The sequence below is a fragment of the Myxozyma melibiosi genome, assembly GCF_037950935.1.
Source record: "Myxozyma melibiosi strain Phaff 52-87 chromosome Unknown BZA70scaffold_13, whole genome shotgun sequence".
Lineage (NCBI taxonomy): Eukaryota > Fungi > Ascomycota > Lipomycetes > Lipomycetales > Lipomycetaceae > Myxozyma > Myxozyma melibiosi.
In genome coordinates this window covers 377,592-396,057 of record NW_027042927.1, presented here as the reverse complement: position 1 = coordinate 396,057, position 18,466 = coordinate 377,592, and the positions used below count along the sequence as shown (strand labels likewise).

General features: G+C 52.1%; 11 protein-coding genes across 11 annotated transcripts; 5 read left to right on the top strand and 6 right to left on the bottom strand.

The window, feature by feature from the left end:
• Positions 1-235: 235 nt before the first annotated feature.
• On the top strand, positions 236-2,314 carry BZA70DRAFT_291653 (uncharacterized protein; the record flags this gene model as incomplete). The annotated part of the gene is made up of 1 exon (XM_064914316.1): positions 236-2,314. One exon carries the CDS (start codon positions 236-238, stop codon positions 2,312-2,314), a length of 2,079 nt encoding a protein of 692 aa, XP_064766251.1.
• Positions 2,315-3,001: 687 nt separating this feature from the next.
• Positions 3,002-3,573, bottom strand: BZA70DRAFT_85110 (uncharacterized protein). The gene has a single exon (XM_064915471.1). The coding sequence runs from the start codon at positions 3,471-3,473 to the stop codon at positions 3,093-3,095; it is 381 nt and encodes a 126-aa protein (XP_064766250.1). The 5' UTR covers positions 3,474-3,573; the 3' UTR covers positions 3,002-3,092.
• A 1,237-nt stretch (positions 3,574-4,810) lies between these two features.
• Positions 4,811-6,227, bottom strand: BZA70DRAFT_291652 (UbiA prenyltransferase family-domain-containing protein; the record flags this gene model as incomplete). Its single annotated transcript, XM_064914315.1, has 2 exons — positions 4,811-5,902; positions 5,964-6,227. The coding sequence occupies 2 exons, from the start codon at positions 6,225-6,227 to the stop codon at positions 4,811-4,813; spliced, it is 1,356 nt and encodes a 451-aa protein (XP_064766249.1).
• Positions 6,228-6,758: 531 nt separating this feature from the next.
• Positions 6,759-8,819, top strand: BZA70DRAFT_284130 (putative diphthamide synthesis protein-domain-containing protein). Its single transcript, XM_064913557.1, has 2 exons — positions 6,759-7,305; positions 7,356-8,819. Exons 1-2 carry the CDS (start codon positions 6,935-6,937, stop codon positions 8,674-8,676), a joined length of 1,692 nt encoding a protein of 563 aa, XP_064766248.1. The 5' UTR covers positions 6,759-6,934; the 3' UTR covers positions 8,677-8,819.
• Positions 8,820-8,856: 37 nt separating this feature from the next.
• On the top strand, positions 8,857-10,950 carry BZA70DRAFT_85086 (negative regulator of Ofd1/Enhancer of translation termination 1). Its single transcript, XM_064915470.1, has 3 exons — positions 8,857-9,234; positions 9,292-10,364; positions 10,421-10,950. The coding sequence occupies exons 1-3, from the start codon at positions 9,009-9,011 to the stop codon at positions 10,703-10,705; spliced, it is 1,584 nt and encodes a 527-aa protein (XP_064766247.1). The 5' UTR covers positions 8,857-9,008; the 3' UTR covers positions 10,706-10,950.
• BZA70DRAFT_85082 (Arp2/3 complex, 34 kd subunit p34-Arc-domain-containing protein) lies at positions 10,684-12,168 on the bottom strand. The gene is made up of 3 exons (XM_064915469.1): positions 11,767-12,168; positions 11,261-11,677; positions 10,684-11,182 (listed from the first exon to the last, which is right to left on the bottom strand). The coding sequence occupies exons 1-3, from the start codon at positions 12,071-12,073 to the stop codon at positions 10,959-10,961; spliced, it is 948 nt and encodes a 315-aa protein (XP_064766246.1). The 5' UTR covers positions 12,074-12,168; the 3' UTR covers positions 10,684-10,958.
• BZA70DRAFT_284123 (uncharacterized protein) lies at positions 12,148-13,410 on the bottom strand. The gene is made up of 3 exons (XM_064913556.1): positions 13,156-13,410; positions 13,009-13,078; positions 12,148-12,935 (listed from the first exon to the last, which is right to left on the bottom strand). Exons 1-3 carry the CDS (start codon positions 13,286-13,288, stop codon positions 12,380-12,382), a joined length of 759 nt encoding a protein of 252 aa, XP_064766245.1. The 5' UTR covers positions 13,289-13,410; the 3' UTR covers positions 12,148-12,379.
• Positions 13,411-13,481: 71 nt separating this feature from the next.
• Positions 13,482-14,157, top strand: BZA70DRAFT_284122 (Rab5-interacting protein-domain-containing protein). Its single transcript, XM_064913555.1, has 2 exons — positions 13,482-13,662; positions 13,754-14,157. The coding sequence occupies exons 1-2, from the start codon at positions 13,594-13,596 to the stop codon at positions 14,012-14,014; spliced, it is 330 nt and encodes a 109-aa protein (XP_064766244.1). The 5' UTR covers positions 13,482-13,593; the 3' UTR covers positions 14,015-14,157.
• On the bottom strand, positions 14,158-15,317 carry BZA70DRAFT_284121 (cytosine deaminase). The gene is made up of 8 exons (XM_064913554.1): positions 15,253-15,317; positions 15,089-15,157; positions 14,995-15,021; positions 14,858-14,922; positions 14,709-14,789; positions 14,548-14,626; positions 14,384-14,493; positions 14,158-14,318 (listed from the first exon to the last, which is right to left on the bottom strand). The coding sequence occupies exons 2-8, from the start codon at positions 15,135-15,137 to the stop codon at positions 14,271-14,273; spliced, it is 459 nt and encodes a 152-aa protein (XP_064766243.1). The 5' UTR covers positions 15,138-15,157; positions 15,253-15,317; the 3' UTR covers positions 14,158-14,270.
• A 91-nt stretch (positions 15,318-15,408) lies between these two features.
• On the top strand, positions 15,409-16,411 carry BZA70DRAFT_284119 (protein AF-9). The gene is made up of 4 exons (XM_064913553.1): positions 15,409-15,461; positions 15,539-15,737; positions 15,797-15,996; positions 16,055-16,411. The coding sequence occupies exons 1-4, from the start codon at positions 15,441-15,443 to the stop codon at positions 16,274-16,276; spliced, it is 642 nt and encodes a 213-aa protein (XP_064766242.1). The 5' UTR covers positions 15,409-15,440; the 3' UTR covers positions 16,277-16,411.
• On the bottom strand, positions 16,412-18,456 carry BZA70DRAFT_312666 (P-loop containing nucleoside triphosphate hydrolase protein). Its single transcript, XM_064914996.1, has 3 exons — positions 18,094-18,456; positions 17,867-18,024; positions 16,412-17,808 (listed from the first exon to the last, which is right to left on the bottom strand). The coding sequence occupies exons 1-3, from the start codon at positions 18,397-18,399 to the stop codon at positions 16,482-16,484; spliced, it is 1,791 nt and encodes a 596-aa protein (XP_064766241.1). The 5' UTR covers positions 18,400-18,456; the 3' UTR covers positions 16,412-16,481.
• Between the last annotated feature and the right edge of the window lie 10 nt (positions 18,457-18,466).

The following is an 18,466-nucleotide window of genomic DNA, read 5'->3' as shown; positions in this document are numbered from 1 at the left end:
CTTTCCTCCCTTCACTTCTTCTTCCCCTTCCTCTCCTCTCCTCCCTCCTCACCATCACCGCCCTCCTCTCCTCCCCTTATCCTCCCTCATCCACCTTCGCTTTCTCTCGCCTCTTCTTCAGCGCGCTCTGCGGGATCCTTCTTCTCTTCCTCTTCTCGCTCCCGTGCTCCCCTTTTCTACCTCGCTCCTCCCTCCATTATCCACCATTTCACTTCCAACCACGCACACGCCAGCCATGCGCCAGGCCCGGCTCCGAAGATGCTTCACCCGGCATAACCTCGCGCTAACCGCTGCCGTCCTCCTCTTCTTTTGGGCCCTGCTCTCCCTCGGCTCCTCGTCCTCGTCCTCCTCGCCATACTACGCCGCCCCTGACCCGGCCGACGCGATCCTGCGGCACGACCTCTCCAAAATCGCTCACGAAGCCAACGCAAAGTCGTCCTCGTCCTCCCGCAAGGGTGTCGCTCCCGGCCACCACAAGAGCTCAGCCGATCTCGCCGAAATCGCGTACCGCGGCGCATCACACGACTTTCCTATCCCGGACCCGCATGCGCGTGCGCGCGACATGATTGACGCGTTTGCGGGGTACGCCAACCGGGACCAGTGCCCGGTCTCGTCGCTGCAGCTTCACAGACCGTTCGAGCCTCTTTGTCGCACCAAGGCCGAGCTGCTCACTGCCATGTCGGACGGTGGCCGAATCGGCATGGACGCGCCTTACATGCCGCGAGGCTGTGACATGCGCTGGTTCGACCGTGGCGAGATTTGCGAGATTCTCTCGCGCTACGACAAGGTGCTCTTTGTCGGCGACTCGATGATGCGGCACGCCGTTGGTGCGTTACACGTCTTGATGCGCGAGGACCTCGGCTTTGGTGGTGTCACGCAGTGGAATTTCCGACTGGACGAAAAGGAGGCGTGCTTCTGCGACGGACAGTTTGATACGCTCAAGTGCGGTCTGCAGGGAATTTTCAACTCGGACGACGTCGCGAAATTCGATCTGCAGTCTCTCAAGTGCGACGCGCGCAAGTTGAATGTGCAGAACCATGTCATGACCACCTACCCGCCTTCGTCCGCCGAACTCGCCGGTCTTGGCGACGCGCTCGCGCAGCAGTCCTCCGGCCGACCCGTGGCGCTCATCTACAGTCAAGGGCACCACAACGACTTGGACGTTTCAGCAACCTCGGGCTGGATCACGTCGATCCAGCGCACGATTTCTGAGCGAATGAAGCGCGGCGTTGGGCGCGCGCAGCTGTTTGTCACGCCCGGTGCTTCAGGGCCGCAGATGATTGACCGAGATCTGATCAAGCACGGTGTGCAAGCTCTACAGAAATTCGAGATCGGAATGCGCGAGATCGGGCACAGCAAGGACCTCGACGTGCTCGGGACGTGGAACGCTACGGTGCAGTCTACGTTGATTGACGGCAAGCACTCTGGAATCAAGGGAAACTTGCTGAAGATCATGATGGTGCTTAATTGGCTAGACAAGGTCACGCCGGTTGAAGCATCAGCTACGAAGTTTGTGCTTGACGAGTCGCAGCTGCCGCGCCAGGATCAAACCGACGTGGTTGCGGACGACACTCTTGGTGGAGTTAATGCGCCGATCCAAGCTCTTGTGCCGCCAAAGGGAAAGGCGGCGAGCAGCGAGCCGCCAGCGCCGCCTGGTCCACTTTCCGAAGCAGCAGCTGCAGCACCAGCAGCGCCAGAGACTAAGCCAGAACATGCAGGTCCGGACGAGTCCGACATTATGATTGCAAAGACCGAAGAGCAGAAATTGAACAGCCACATCGACATTGCAGCTGACGCCGAGCACGCCGGCAGCGGAGCGGTGCCAGCTCAGGAGACGATCGAGAAAGCAAAGGAGCAGGCACACGACGGGTCGTCATCACCAGTGGCTGGGAAGGCGTCCGAGAGTAAGATTGACGCAGCAGCAGCGGTTGCAGCTGCTGCTGGTGGCGCATCACCCGAGGACACTGTGAAGCAGGCCGGAAGTGCGAGTGCGGCGGCACCAAAGGCTGCAAGTGCAAAGAATGGGGAAGAAAGCACGGGCGGCTCAGCGAGTGACAAAAGCAGCAGCAGCAGCAGCAGCGACAGCAGTCGAGCCAACGCAGCGGGAATTGCACAATCAGCACCACAGTCTGGATCCAGAGAAGCAGCAGCAGCAGGACAAGCGGCAGGATCGACTTCGAAAACTACGACAAGTGACGATGCAGCAGCAGCAGCAGCAGCGGGCGTGGGCGCTCCTCCGTCTGCCAAAAAGGAAGGTGCGGCTGAGGCAGCAGCAGCGGCGGCCGCGCAACCACCCGTGAAACCACAACCTTGATCCGGGCTTTCCTTATTTTCTTTGACGACAACCACCCTTGTGGGGAAAAGCATTTTTCTTTTTATCTTGTAATATTTTGTTACTGCCTCGCACTCTCATTTTTTTATCTGTGATTCTGTGATGCCCGTCGCGCAACATCTATATGGTTGTCTTTTTTTTCATTTGTGTTTAAGGGCATCTGGAATTTTTAATTGCTCCTCATGCGTTAGAGGAGCGCTGATGTCAAGTCATGTGTGTGTTATTTGAGTTTTGCTTCTCGTCATTTCTTTCCGCTCTAGTGATTTTTATCTTTTGTTTTTTGTGAGTCGACGAAGTTCTGCTCATATTGCACTGCACTATTGGGGTTTTTCTACTTTTTTCGATTAATACCGCCCTGATTTTCCTTTTCTTTTCATTATTTCTCTATATTTGCGATTGTGCTTGTTCTTTCATGCTGGTTTCTTTCTCCTTTTTTCTCATCATCTTATCCTTTGTTTGGTTTATGTCGAACGATTTTTGTTTGCAGGAGTTTGCTGTATTCTTTCTTCCTCTTTGCTATGAACTATTCTAATCTCGCCAAATTTTTTTCATTTTTAATTGTTTATCGGAAATTTGCTCGAGAGTCGTCGACCTGGTTTGTAACATTTGTATGTATACTATTATTATTATTACTATCACTATAACCATCGCTATTCCTAGCAGTGTTTGATATTATTTGCGATGTAAGAGCAGCTAATGACACATGCCCAAAGCAGTCCCAATGGCCGGGAATTAAAGCTATGGAGGCAAGATGGGCGCACTAGAAGAGAGGTTCAGGCGGGACTAAAGTTTGGGGGTTTAAGGTACGGTACGGGGTACCACCGTTGTGGCCCGGGAGCTTGCTCGCTAACTTCGTATGTGATAACGGCACGAATGAACATAGCTGAGCGGGCGCGCGGGAGAGAGAAGAGCGGGAGGGGGGCGTGCTGGGCGGCGGTGGTTTATTAACAAAGAGACAGGAGGACTGAATGAAGTCCGGCCCGGCGATCATCAAGGACCTGTGCAGGACAGCTGACAAGGGCCGACAGCAGGCAGCAGAAGTTCGTGAAGGAGGAGCGCGCAGACACCAAAGAGGCAAGAAGCAGGCCGTCGTTATAAGCGCCAGGCTAGCGTGCTCGTTAAACAACAGGAAGGGACGCATGCATGCCTGCAGCAGCACGAGTGCCGGCGCGCGGACGGGCTGCGTATTGCTGCCGTCAGAGTGGAATAGAAATCCGGGACGGTGGATCCAAGTTTGATTGATCTCGTCGCTCGTCGCTCGTCGCTCGACTGGGCGCTGCCCTGTCCGGATTTGGCAGGCGCCGACGCCGCTCCCGCCATGCTGCTCGCTGCTGCTGCTGCCGCGCTGCTGCCGCACTCTCTCGCTCGCCCGGGCAGACTGTTGTCTCTGATCTGTGATTATTGGTATTCGTCGATGGCTGCTCGATTTAGCCCGCCTCGCTATGTTTACGTTCGCCCTCCTGTTCGCGGCAGATCTGGTTCTCGTGGCATCGCGTGTCGGTGTGGCTTGACCGGTCCTGCTGCTTTTTAACTGCCACTGGCATTCTACGTACTCAGCTAGTTGCCTCTGTCTCGGGGGCGCGTCCACTAGCCCGCTCTCATCCTGTCTGAATCTTGGATCTCACTCGCCTCTCACGTGTCGGTCTACCGGCTTCTTGTTTTTCGGGTGAACGAGGGAGAGATGCCCTTCCTTTTACCTCGCTGCTTCGCTGCTCCATGCGTTCGCTACTTTCTTTGTTCCAGACGGCCGGGTACTCTTCATTCATTACATCTCACCTCCTCCATCGTCATCATCTCTAACAGCACCATCAAGCGGCTTAACCGTAGCGTACCCTCCCTCGCACTTTTCGGTATTTACGGTTAAGAAGCGCGCATCACCAACCCGCGTTCTCTACGCTCGCAAGCCTCTGTTGTTCCTTACCTTTCCTCTTCCGCACACGCGCGTACTTATGCACTCAATTTGGCTTTCGTCGGGTTTTCTTCTGGAATCGTGCAACGTCGGCGAGCTTTTATGAAACCTTTTTCGTGCCCACCGTCTACTTAAGTTATCCTGTCTTGTTCCGCAATGTCGTCACCTTTCTTAATACGAACAAAGCTCGAGCGAGCGTGTGGCAGGCAGGGTGCTGAGCTGATCGGGGCTCTCGTCGGAGAAAGGGGTTGGATGTCATCTCCACGAACCCTTCCTTGGCCGACCGTGGATTTTGAGTTGTTCAGGCACGCGCTAGCTTCTAGTCGAGTTGCGACTGCTCTTTGGGTTCCAGTTTGCTGGGAAGGGGAAATGACGGTTATTACCACCAACCAAAACTAACGGGTAATAACCGTTGTCGTGCGTATTCCCCGCTACGGAACAATAGTCAACTACTTTTCTGTCAAAAAAACGCCTAGTTTAATCTCATTCTTGATGGTATATACATATTCGATATCGGCGGACGTCCCCTAGATCTCTCGTGTTCATCGGGTATTTACAAACTACCTCGTTCAGCCCTTGGCGACGGTCACGATGTGCTCCTGCTCCACTTCCTCTCCGTCCTCCTCCTCTTCATCCTCGGCTGCACCTAGCGCCTCCTGCAGATAATCGTAGACCCCCTGCCAAAAGCCCGCCTTGTGCACCATCGCAAGCACAAGCACCGCCGGCAACTGCATGATACTCGCCCAAAACAGTTTCCGCGCACTCGCACTAGCCGCTGCACCGCCTCGCCCGCCAGGCCTGCATTCCTTCCAGAACGAGACCGCACAGGCAACAAGCCATGCGTTAGCGGCCGTGCTGTCAATCACGAACCCTGCGTCCGTCACGCCAAAGTACCACAGGCCCACGCAGAGCGGGATCATCGCGACCGAATACCGCAGCGACACGCGCGCGTTCAGCGCAGGGTTGACCCACGCCGCCATGCGGTAGCCCGCGTTGCGGTACTCCTCGCGGATATTGTACGACAACGCGTTGAAGTGCGGGAACTGCCACGCGTAGAGCAGGCCCGCGAGACACCACGCGCCGGGGTCGAGGAGCGAGCCGCCGGCGGCGCTCCAGCCCATGAGAGGCGGGATGGCGCCGACGACGGCGCCGACCCAGGTGTTGAGGATCGAGGTGCGCTTCATGGACGTGTAGAGGCCTGCGTAGAGCGCGATGTTTGCGACCGCGAGCAGCGCGACTTGTTCGTTGACGCCGTACAGCAGCATGCCTGTGCCGACCGCGCCGGTTGCAATCGCGAAATAAACCGCCTGTAGAGGCGAGACAAAACCACGCACGATCGGCCGCGTGCGCGTCCGAGACATCATCCCGTCATATTCCGGCTCGCGCGCCATATTGAGCGCGTTGGCGGCCGCGGAGGTCAGCGTGGTGCCGACGGTGAGGAAGAAGAGGGTCGAGAGCGACGAGAGCGGAAAGTGCGACATGTTGGAGATGATTGCCGACTCAGGCGTGATTGCGTAGGCCGACATCGTGCTGAGGACGATGAGTGCTGTCAGCCGCGGCTTTGCGAGCTGGAAGTAGCTTGAGTAGATTGATGGCGGGCGGCGTGGGGAAATTGGCGGCGGGGGAGGGTGGCAGAGAGCAGCGGGCGTGAACGGTGCGGACTATACAAGTTAGCAATTTTTCTTCAGTGATCAGGGTGAGCTTCAAATCAAAGTAGCATACTCTTGCACTGTAATTCCTCGTATTGCTGGCGAGTTCTCCATTTGACCGGAAAAACTCAGATATACGTTGACTACTGCTGCTGCTACTGAGAGGTATCGAGGCAGACACGGCAGCAGCAGCGGGCGGTGCGGTAGCATACCTCCGTTTCGCAAACAGTCGGAAGAGAAACACGTCGCAGCGGCTAGGTAGAATCTCTATACTTTTTGTCGGCGCGCAAGTGAGCACTAATAGTGACGATGATGCTGACGGCCGTAGGCTCCGCATGTTGTGTATGCATGATCTCTGGAAGTGAGACCGTGACATTATGATGCTTGGGTTAGGAGTGCGTCGCGTGCTCCAGAGTAGCGATGTTGATGACGAAAAACCAGTAGCAAGTCGATTGGTTGCTGATTGTCGATGATGATGTAGTTGACGACCAACTCTGACACTGAAGGGAAAAATAGTGTATCGGGACGGTGAGCAATGCCTTCGAGAAGCTGCAGATAATCAACACAAAGCAGACTGGTATATCTCTGCTTCCTTGTCTGCTCGTATTATCCTCTCAAAAACTCCCGAGACGTTGTCTGCTCAACCCAGAAGACGACGGGTCGACAAAAATCCCGGTCGGAACGAGATAATCCCCAGAGCCGAGTACGCGACCAAAACTTCTGAGCGCGGTTCTCTCTGCGCTCTTCCTATTCAACTCTTTCTTTATCAACCGCTCTACTCTTTCTTTCTTCTCACTTCTTTCCTCTTGGATTCACTTCTGATGCTCCTTTGCTGCCGACGAGCTCTCAACGCGCAAAAACCATCGAATCGCAGGCTTCCTAAAACTCATTTTTCTGCCGGTTAGGCTTTTAAGGTTTGCTCGTCAGCTTTTGAGGTGTTTGTGTCTTGCGGCTCAAAATATTTCTGCGACTCTTTTTCTTCGTGAAGTCTTGAATCGTCTCTTTTCTGCTTATTGACAAAGAGAAGTGAAGAAGAGTGCAGATATGGCGTCAGTAGCTCCAGCGTTATCGACAGAGCCAGAGTACTTCAAAGTCACAGCGCGCCCAGAGTCCGAGGCCCCGCCGCGCGACAAAGTCACCGCGCAGTACCATCTCCCGCAGCTGGCGAAGACTATCAGCAGATGTCGCTACAAGCGGGTTGCGCTGCAGTTCCCGGATCGGCTGCTGCCGCACTCTACTGTTGTTGCGCGGGTGCTTGCTGAGGAGCTTGAAGCGGTGGCGGACGGAGCAGAGCAGGTGGCGGAGGTGTTTGTGTTGGGAGATACGAGCTATTCAGAGTGTTGCGTGGATGAGATTGCTGCGCAGCATGTGAATGCTGATGTTGTCGTTCATGTCGGAGTTGCTTGTCTCAGTCCGTAAGTATTCCTGCTGTCTTTTATGAGTTGTGGTTGTTGACAGGTTGTAGGGTCGTCTCGACGCCGGTCATCTATCTCTTTGGCGAAGAAGATCTCGACATTGAAACCGTCGCCAGTTCATTCAGGGCCGAGATCGAAGACAAGTCAGCACATGTCCTTATCGTTGCTGAAACACCGTACCAGGCACATGTCGATCGCTTGCATTCATTGCTCAGCGCTGAGTACCCCAACATTCTCACCACTATACCCGCCTTCTCCGAATCCGCACCGCGGTCGCTCGATCTCGAGGACTCTTCCTCGGCTGCTGCGACGCCGTCTGAGATCATCATCCCGCCATTGCTAACCGCAGCCGGCAAGACAACACACACCGTCCGCTCGGACGTTCCAAATCGGTCGCATCCACCGCTCGCTGCACCGCTTCAAGACTACACTCTCTTCCACATCGGCACGCTTCCTCCCGCCGCGCACTTGCATCTCTCGACCCTGCTCTCGCAAAAACCGATAATCATCGACCCCGCCACCGCGAAACCAATCACTTCGCCGCTAATGCCGCTCGCGCGACGGTACCAGACGATGATGACCGCGCGCGCGGCGTCGACGATCGGGATCCTAGTCAACACGCTCTCGCTGCGAAACTCTGCTGCGCTGATCGACGCGCTGAAGGAGTCGATCCGCAGCGCGGGCAAGAAGCATTACGTGATTGCGGTGGGTAAGCCTAATGTGGCGAAGTTGGCGAATTTTGATGTCGTGGATGTCTGGGTTATCGTGGGATGTGCGCGCGGAGGCGTGATCTTGGATAGACATGGCGAGTACTATAAGCCGATTGTTACGCCGTATGAGTTGAAGCTTGCGTTGAAGCGAGAGGTGGAGTGGGGTGGTGGAGAGTGGGTGTTGGAGTTTGAGAAGATTCTGGCGCTGGGTGATGATGCTGAGGACGAGGACGAGGACGGAGAGGATGGTGACGAAGGCGACGACGATGAGGATGCGCCTCCTGAATTCGACCCCGTCACCGGCCGCTACGTGTCTTCCCGTCCCCTGCTAGCAAACACACGACAAAAGCGGACCGCAAAGCATGTACAAGTCGAACTCGAGAGCAATGACAGCAAGACAATAGGTTCATCAGCCGACAAGCCATCATCAAGCTTGATCTCGACAAAGGGAAACGCAGGACAACTCGCGACCCGCGGCTCGCAGCATTACTCTACTGCGGCAGCGTATCTACAGAACCGCTCGTTCTGGAAAGGCCTCGGGTCTGATTTCCAGGATGAGGACGAGGACGAGGACGAGGGAGGTGAGAAGAGAGCCGGTGCGAAGTTGGAAGATGGACGGTCTGGTATTGCAAGAGGATACGTGAATCCCACTGACAACTAGATGGTTTTGTATATATTGTACATACGCCATGTGTAAATCTGCATTCTCGGAGTTTTCTGCTTTCTTTTTTTTCGCTAAAATGTTGAATATAATGAAAATAATGTAATTTTGCAAGCAAAAGCGCCATGGTCGGCTCTTCTTGGGTTAAAGTGAAATTAAAAATTTTAATTCGAATTTAATTCGGCTAAAAAAAAATTATCCAAACTCCCAGCGCTGCCACGACTTTCTCTCTTTCTTTTCGTGTTATCTACGATATCTGAAAGAATACAATAAATAGACAAAGAACAGGACATTTAAAACGAGGAATTCGTCCAGAGAAGAAAATACCAAATATGCCGTTAAAGCGGGGACCTCAGGGCTTAGCGAAATCAGCCAAACGCAAGAAAACCGAGAAAAAAGAAACACCTTCAACTTCTTCGTCTGCAACCACCTCTGCAGCTGCTGCCGGCGGCGAGGAGGAAGAGCAGGCTACGATCGAGATATCAGAGGATGTTGATCCGGATGATGAACTGGGGCAGCTGTATGCTTTGCATACGACATATCTAAAGTCGAGTCGGTGTATGTGGCTTGATCTATTTGAAGCCGGTGATCTGGGTTGCTAATTAATAGGTGTAGCAAATCCGAAATTACTCTATGCGATTGTCCATGAATGCGACAGACAGCTGCGAAATGCAAAAGAGCCGTTACCTGCGAAATTCCACAGAGTGTACGCCGAGACCCTGTCGATGCTGTCGGTCTTCGCCAAGAGCAAGAAGAAATCAAAGTCCGGCACCCGCACCACCAAGCCCGACGACGAGAAAAAACAAGAACAAATACAGCAACCGGCCTCAAGCTCTGGCGCGACCGACACACCCGAAGACTTCCTCCTCGCCGCGGTTGAGCGCGCACAGATCGGGCTGGAGACGTATCCGGAGAGTATCGACCTGGTCGCGCTGCGCTGCGAGACGCACCTGTCGATCGTGGAGCTCAAGTTGAAGCCGGCGGCGAGGTCGTCGAAAGCGGTGGCGGACTGCGTGTATGCGATCCAGTCGGCGTTTGATGACTATGATCGGACTGTGGAGCTGTTTGGTAAAATCGCAGAGCCGCCGAAGGTTGAAGCCGCAGCGAGAAAGCAACCTCTGGGGCCGGTGAATGAGTCTGAGAGCTCAGATGAGAGGTTTGAGAAGTTGAAGGAGAGGATAAAGGAGGCAGTTGAACGACCTATCGAGCGTTCCGAAAAGTCAACCACTCCGCAAAAGGAAGAAGCTACTCCTCTTTCTTCTACCTCCGGCGACGTCGAGTTAACCTGGGACCGACTACGCCAGATCCTGACGCGTATATCCAAGATCCTCGAGATCACGCTCGAGACCGGCTTTGTGTCTGCGCGGTGTCCCGAGTTTTACACATGGATCGAGGACCGGCTGGCCAAGGAAATCGAACGGTGTCCAAACTCGCAGCTGTACCGCACAATCAGCGAGTACTACCTCGTACGCGGCAACCCGTTCCTTGCGATTGCAGAGGCCGGGTTTGATAGTGATAGCGACGAGGATGATAGCGATGGCGACTCGATAGAGCGTGCAAAGTCGAATAAGGATGAGGATAAGGCGGAGTACGTGTCGGCGGTGAAGAAAGCGAAGGAGTATTTGGAGCTCGCTAGTGATTATTACTGCATGGCGGATAGCGATGATGATCCAGATTCGATTGTGACTGTGAGTTTGGTGCTTAATTTTTCCAAAACAGTTCTAGATGGCTAACAAAATCCTAGTTCGCCGAGACCTTAATCACATACGCCAACCTCCTCTCCGACGAAACGAAGCAAGGAGAGATGTACGATTTAGCAGTCCAGCAACTCGAAAAAGCACAGGCGGCCGGGATTGGCGACTATACCGAGATGATCAACGAGCTCAAGTGTATGGATGGCGAGCTTGGGAGGATGCTAATCATGAGTGACGATGACGATGACGATGAAGACGATGAGGGATTTGGGAGTGAGATTTCGGTTGATTGGGATGAGGATGAGGATGATAGTGAGGATGACGTTGTCGTCTGATTTCTCCTTCGGGTTATCTAGAGATTTGGTAATAGGACAATAAACATCTACTCTAGAGCGTGCGATAGCTATTTTATATGCGACAGCTATTTTATAAAACTACAGTACAACACAATCTCAGTCACGCATTGGTAACTATAACAAGACAACCAAACAGAACTCCGTCATTCTCGCTCTATCGTTCCTTCCTCCTCTCTTTAAACGTAGACGCAACTCCTCACGCCTATATAGAGCCTCTCTCCGTCGAATCTCTCTAACGGGTACCGTACCGACGACCAGAAGAAGTCTTCTTTTCTTCCTCGACCTCCGGCTTGGCGCGATTGAGGACCTTGAGGAACTCAGCGACTCGGAAACGCATTCGTGAGTGCATGTATGCCTTTGAGCATTTGATGTGGTAGTGGAAGTAGTCTCTGAAGATCTGGATGTGGCTGATGCAGTTTTCTCGTCGGTCGCGGGCGATATGTCGGGGGAAGAGAACTGGTTGCGAGTGTTAGTCGGATACTGCGTGCATGATAAATTTATCATAATCATCAGCTATTCGGCGAGCAAACTTACCAAAAGTGACGTAGCTGATATCGTCCTTGACGCTGACGCCGGGGACGTTGCGGATCTCGAGAGGAGGCTCCTTGTTTGAATACAACACCTGCGGCGCGTTCTGGATCGAGCGTCGTCGGGCATCCACAAACTCCTGCAAAAACACCTTTCCAAACACGCGGTCGGTGTCCTCTCTGAACAGGACCGAGAAGATGACCGTTACTCGGTCGTGCGAGGCGCGGATGTAGATCGACTCCTCCTCGCGGTAGTGGATCGCCATCACTTCCGAGCCGCTGTCCTCGGGCACAGAGAGATCGAGCGAGTTTTTGGCCGCTTCCGCGGCTAGTCTGTCGAATTCGGCAAAGGCTTTCTCGAATGGAGCGGCCATGGCGTTGCGCTTTAGTAGGGCGATTTTGAGGATGAGCGTCTCTTTTTCCTCTGAGACCATCAATCACACGTTAGCCAATAATCTTCTCCATTGCATATCCTAATCTTGAAAACAAAACAAAGGCAATTGCGCAACTCACCAGCGGTAGCAGGCAGATTCTCGAGGTCGACCTGGATCGAGAAATCATACCCCGCCTCGGGCGCAACAGCGTACTCCTCATACTCTCGCTGCAGCAACGCCGTGACCCCGTACTTCTCCAAGTCCTTGTAGCACTTAACCGACAACGATATCAGGATCTTTGTTTTTGACTCTGGCGTCGAGACGTGGTAGGTGACGTTATCGAAATCAGAGATGACCTGGTCGATGAGCGTCGGCTGCGCATCCGGCGCGAAGCGCTCCTGCAGGATCGACTGGATCAGCAGGTTGTGGTATTGAAGCAGCAGCATGGCTTTTCGGTGCTCTTTTCAAAAGGAATTGCGTCGGATTCGGTGCGGGAGGCGGTGTTCTCGAGAGCTGTTGCTGCCGCTGCTTCGAGTCGGAGTGCTGCGGAAGTACAGCCACTCACCTGACACAAGCCCCTTCGTGTTTTATGTCAGCTATTATGTAATATATACATTGAGATAATGAAGATACAGCGATAACTATGTCGCAATTATGATATTTGGTCTAATATACAAGCGTAGAAAGTAGAAACAAAGAGTTGTAGTCACTCTGCATTCAATGCACAGTAGAAATGTAGCAGCCTTACGGCATCAACGATGATGGACTCCCGACCATGCTTGCTTGAACGGTTTATAAGTTCTGATCTGCTCCTTAAACGCCGGATAATCAAGCAGTCTTCGCATGAGTGTATACATCTGCTCGTCTGCATGTTCATAGAGATCGGTATCGCTGACGAGTTCCAGCGGCGCCAGCTTGCTAGGCTGTTGTTCCGAGAGTGCGATGTATTTTTTGAAATACCGCGTGAGCAACGGCGGCTTGAGCTGGATGCCAAAGACCATGTTTCTGAAGAAATGGATGTACTGGTTGAGAACCGCCATTGTCTCTGACCGGAGATCAACGTCTTCGGATGTGTTTTTGTTGAAATCGGGGATGGTGTAGAGAAGGGTGACTTCGAGGCCGGTGAGGATCTCGTATTTGCAGGTGTCGCCGATGACGTTGAAGAGGTCGCTTGTTTTAGAAAGAATGAGCGCAAGCGTTCGCACTGCTCGTAACCGATTTAGGCGTTTTGAACTCCGCAGGAGGGTAGCGAGAGTGACTGTGAAGTCCGGGGTGTCGATTGCTCTGGCGATCAGTACATTTTGTGCCCTGGAGTAGGTTAGACCAAATGTCTGCTAAATTCAATAATCAAGACAGAAAGATAGGACAGCAAGGGACATACTGGACGCGTTGTTTGTAGCCTCCTGTTATCGAAAGCACAGTTAGATCCTTAAGTGAGGTGTCACTACCTTCTAGAGAAACCGTCAGCCCGCATTCCGGCCTAAAGCACACAATTGAAACACTCAGACATCCCACAATGAACACATACCATTGTAATCCGTGTAAGTGTCAACGTAGTTTGACCATTCCTCTGCGGACTTGAAGGCGAAATACACGGCCGCAGAAGAGAGCGAGATGAAGACTGTGAGTAGAGCTGCGCCGGATTGCAAGTAACTAGGCATGACTTTTGACAGAACCGCATTCAAATAAAGTAAATATCAAGCTATAAGTTCATCATGAATGTTTCTTCAATGCTGTAGGTTGCTGCGTTGACGGTTATGAAGAGATCAAGGTACAATAGCAGGTCAACCGCTATCGAGAAAGAGAGTTTTAATGTCCCATTTTCCATCCGCCGGTCGCGACCTTTCAATCCAGAATCATTCTCTTCCACAATCACCAACACCCAGCACAGATACATTATTCTACCATCGCTGGCTGCCATTCGTCATTCTAGGTATTGCTATTGATTCTGCGCACAGAATAAGCCATGGATCGGAAAGAATTGGAAGGAGCTGTGGCTCCGATATCGAGCGAGAGCCTGGCGCAAAACACAAAGGTACTTTACTTTCTTCCACCTACGAGCTGTGTCTGAATAAATCAATGAATCATAATCTCGTTTCTAACTGTTATCATACTTATGTGTATAGGCAGTCTACTACATCCGAAGCGTGACCTCAACAATCTTCGGCGTCGGCGCAGGCATCCTCGGTCTCGAATCATACTTTGGTTTCCTCTTCTACTTTGCCGGCACCGCCTACGTCAGCTTACTGATGTTTTTCATCCTCGCAAAGGGGAAGCCGGCTGAGTTCTTTACCTCGCCGAGTTATGTGTGGACCGGGAATGCGTTCACCGGGTTGACTAGTTTTGTGCTCACTTGGACTATGTTATACGGCTTGGTCGACGCTTGATGTCTTTCTCTCTCTTTTTTCCCGTTAGTTTGGTGATGGGTTCATGCTCTGGTTAATCTCTGAAAATGACATGGCGGATGGGCTGTGAATTAGTGTACGATATGCATATTAACAGTACTTTCAATTGAGATTTCTCCCAAGACTTTGAATCAGAGGCAAAATACGAGGTAGCCCGTCATATACAGCTCCGAAGACAGCCGTAACGCGCACACTTTTTACAAAAATCGACAAGTCTAGAATAACTGGTGTCGAAAGCTTACCCCTCAAACTCCTCGGGGTGCGCCTGGTGCCACTCATGCGGTTTCTAAGAGGCAGCCTGTCGTTAGCACTACTTTCTCAAAGAAATCATTAGAAGATAGATATACTGACCTCTTTGATAAACTTCTGCATCAGCTGGTAGCACTTCTCGTCGTTCAAGTTGATAAGCTCGATGCCTTTGGAGACCAACAGATCCTCGCCTCCCTGAACAGTTCGGTTTTCTGTAGTCGCGTTAGCGGTTAATCGTGATTGTAAGACAGAGAGAGTTTACGTACCGCCCATGACGACGCGGTTGATGCCGTAGAGAATGCAGGCGCCGCTGCACATGAAGCAGGATGCAAGGGTGGAGTACATCTATAGATTGCGATTAGCCATTGCCTTTTTACTCTTGAGCACTGACTCTTGAGCACCGCACAAATAAGAAAGAAAAACATACAGTGGCAGTCTTGTAGACTTTAGCATCGACACGGCCGGCATTGATGAGAGCTGACGTCTCGGCGTGGAGAATCGGGTTGTCCTGTCGGTAAGTCGATGTTAGGATCTCGTTCCTTCAAATTGAGGGATTGAAGCAGAAAACAGGTATACCTTCTGGATACGCTCGTTGTGTCCACGGCCAAGCACGACTCCCTCGGCTGAGACCAAGGCAGCGCCTATATATCAATCCACCAACGTTAGTACTCGAGAAAGTAGAATGGAGTTGAAGAGATAGCATGGTTGAGTACCGATTGGGATACCGCCTTCCTCGTAGCCTGTTGCAGGTTCAGTCAGCAGTGCTCGCTATATGCTACAGAAAGAGCATAGATAAAAACGACGTACTCTTAAGGGCCTCCTCGTAGGCAATTTTCATTCCAAGTTCGTCGTTCATGGTGGGTAGTGAATGATAGTCTATACGGTATTCGCGTCAGTATACTTCAAACCCAAGTTCACAAACACCATTCACTAATCAACCAGCAACAAACAACCCCCTCTCAAACTCTTACTTTAGCCTAGTAAATATCTATAGCAATTGAAGCCGGCAACAGAGATAGCAGTTATCAGATATCTGTTATCTTGCTCGCTCAAGCCGCATAGAACAGGACTGAGCCAGATCAATAATGTTACCCGGATCGAATATTCTTACCTCCCGCAGCTCTTCGCTTCACGACTTTCACTACAGTTGATCACCAGCATGTCCTCAAAAAGATTAAAGGTGTGTATCTGTATTAATAATAACTATTATGGATGTGGTTTAATGCTGTACACGAGCTGACCTTGACGATCTACCAGAACCTGCAAATATGCCGTCCGTTCATATACGGCAACATCGCGCTCCCGCTGGGCGAAGATCAACGCGGTCCCGACACATCGCCTGACCACACGCACTCCTGGACCATTTTCCTGCGGGGTGTCAACGGCGAGGATCTGTCGGATATAATCAAGCGCGTGGTGTTTAAGCTGCACGAGACGTATCCTAATTCTACGCGGTGTAAGTCCTCTCTCTTTCTCGTCGAGTCAGGTTGGTTTTCTAACCGCTCTTGCGTGTAGCTATCGAGGAACCCCCTTTCGAGGTGACTGAAACCGGATGGGGTGAATTCGAGATTTCCGTCCGCGTATACTTTGTCCCCGAGGCGAACGAGAAGAATGTAGCGATGTACCACCATCTCAAGTTACATCCCTACGGTCCTGAAGCCGAACAACAGAAAGCCGAAGGCGCCACCGTCACCAGTCTACAATATGACGAATTCGTATGCTGCCTTCTTTCTTATTATATTTGAAACACTCTGACTGACAATTTGTGCGCAGGTCTTCAACGAACCAACAGAAAACCTCTTTGAGATCCTAACGAAATCCCCCGGCGCAGTCCTGCCGCCCAAGAAAACAGCCCGCGTGCCGTTCAGCGTGCAGTCCGAGAACGAAGAACTGGACCGCTTGTCGGCTGCCATCGGCGTCATTCAGGATAACATCCAGAAGCAGCTGGAAAAGATCCAGATCTACCAAAAGGAGAAAAATGAGCTTTCTGGATGAGCGGGTTATGTAAATGATTGTATGACTAGTTGGTGATTGGTATTGGAATCGGGTTTGCTTTGTTTTGACTGTTTGAGTGTTTATGTATGATACTTGCTTGCTACTTTTAATATACAACGCGCAGTATACATGTCTATCACGTAAGAAAATCTAATACGCCCGATACAAAATGAAAACAAAACAAAGACAACTTTTATGCGGACATCTACTTTGTAACCTTCTTAGCTTTAAAGCTCTTCAACGGATCAACGCGCTTCGGCTTTGCTCTCGCACGATGCAGCGCACGCGCTTTCCGTATCCGATTCTCCGATCCCTTACGCATACTCACAAACCCGAGATCCTTCACCAAACTCTTGCGGCCCGCTTCGGGAAGCAAATAGTCCGGCACGTGTTTGAGATGGCTCTGTACTCTGACCGCGTGCAGCTCGCGGTCGTGGCGCAGCTGCTCGAGTTCTTCGGGGTTTTCTTGGAATGCTTTCTTCAGTTTCTCGCTCGCGAGGATTTCCTGCTTGAGCTCTTTCATGCGGGCTTCGCGGATCGCGGTCTTTGTGACTGCTCTGAACGCGTCTTCGGTTCTGTACTTGAACGCGTCGACCTGCTTCATGTCAAACACGTACGGCTTGATTTCCGCGCCGTGGTATTTCTGCTGCTCCTTCTCAATCCGTCGCAGGATTCGTTCGTCTTTCTTCGCCGACTCGAGAGAGGAGGCTTTGTGCGTGCCCCATTTATCGGAGGGGACGACAAAGGATAGCGCCATGCCTGAGTTTCCTGCGCGACCGGTACGGCCGATGCGGTGCGTGTATGCGCGTGCGGTGGTGGGGAGGTCAAAGTTGAGCACGCAGGAGACGTTTTTGAAGTCGATACCGCGCGAGGCGCCGTATTCACTGTCTTTCAGCTTTCGCTTTTTGGACTTTTTCGATGCGTTGGTGTCGTCGGGAACTTCTTCGGCAGCAAGCTGGTCTGCGTCGTCGGTCGCGATGAGGAGACTGTAGATGTTTTTGTTGAACTGGTCGACGACGTGGAGTCTGGAGTTGATAGGCAGGTCTGAGTTCAAGACGCAGGAGCGGATGCCGAATTGCTCGAGAAACAGCTTCAGTCTGTAGCAGCGATCAATGTCGTTGACGAAGGCGATCGTCTTGCCCTTGATCAGATCGAGCTTGAAGATGACGTACGCGAGCAGGAACTTGTCGAACTCACTGCACTTGACAATGAACTGATCCACTTTTCCGCTGTCTGCGTCGGCGGCTTCTTCCTCGTGCAGCGTCAAGATGGCAGGGTTGCGGCAAAACATGCCCTTGAGGTTGTTAACGTCGGCGGTCAGCGTCGCGCTCATGAGGAAAACTTGCAGGGTCTTGGGGAGTTGCTTTTGGATGGCTTGCAAGTCGTCTTCGTAGCCGTAAGACATGATGAGATCTGCTTCGTCGATCACGACGTGCGTGATGCCTTTGGCGGAGAGGTTGGAGTTGTTGAGATTGCTCAGGACGCGGGAGGGAGTACTGACGACTATGTCGGGGATTTCTGCCAGCAGTGATCTATACTCATATTAACATCATCCAATAATACTTTTGAAAACAGAAAGAAAAGACGCACCTCTGAATAGGCTCAGCAACGTTCTGAGCAATGTTGACGGCACGAACAAGTTTGCCCGTGAACGGAAGCAGGTTGTTGATCAGTCGCAAGCACTGATCAGCCAGCTCTCGAGTCGGCACCAGAATCAATGCTCTCACCGCTTTCTCATCCGGTTTGCTCTGCATAAAGAAAGTCAGCCACGTCACGCTCACCCCTCAAATACAGACGATAGAATATGGAGTACTCACCTCTTTGATCCTGATAATCGACTCAATCAGCGGAATAACATACGCCGCCGTCTTTCCAGATCCGGTCTTTGCCCGCGCGAGAATATCTTTTCCTTCCAATGCAAGCGGGATAGCTTTCTCCTGTACCAACGTTGGTTCGGCAAATTGCAGACGCGCGATTGCTTGTATCAGGCGCTGATCAAGGCCCATGGAGTCAAATGTCATTTTCTCTGACGACTGCGTCTCTGCTGAGGCTGCAGCAGAGGCAGCAGGAGCAGAGACAGTGTTGGAGGCAGTAGCCTCAGAACTTTTCCTCTTAGAACCCATCGTGAACAGCTCTTCTGATCTATAACAAACCACAAGTCTGAAATCCTTTGTTCACGGATTATTTTTT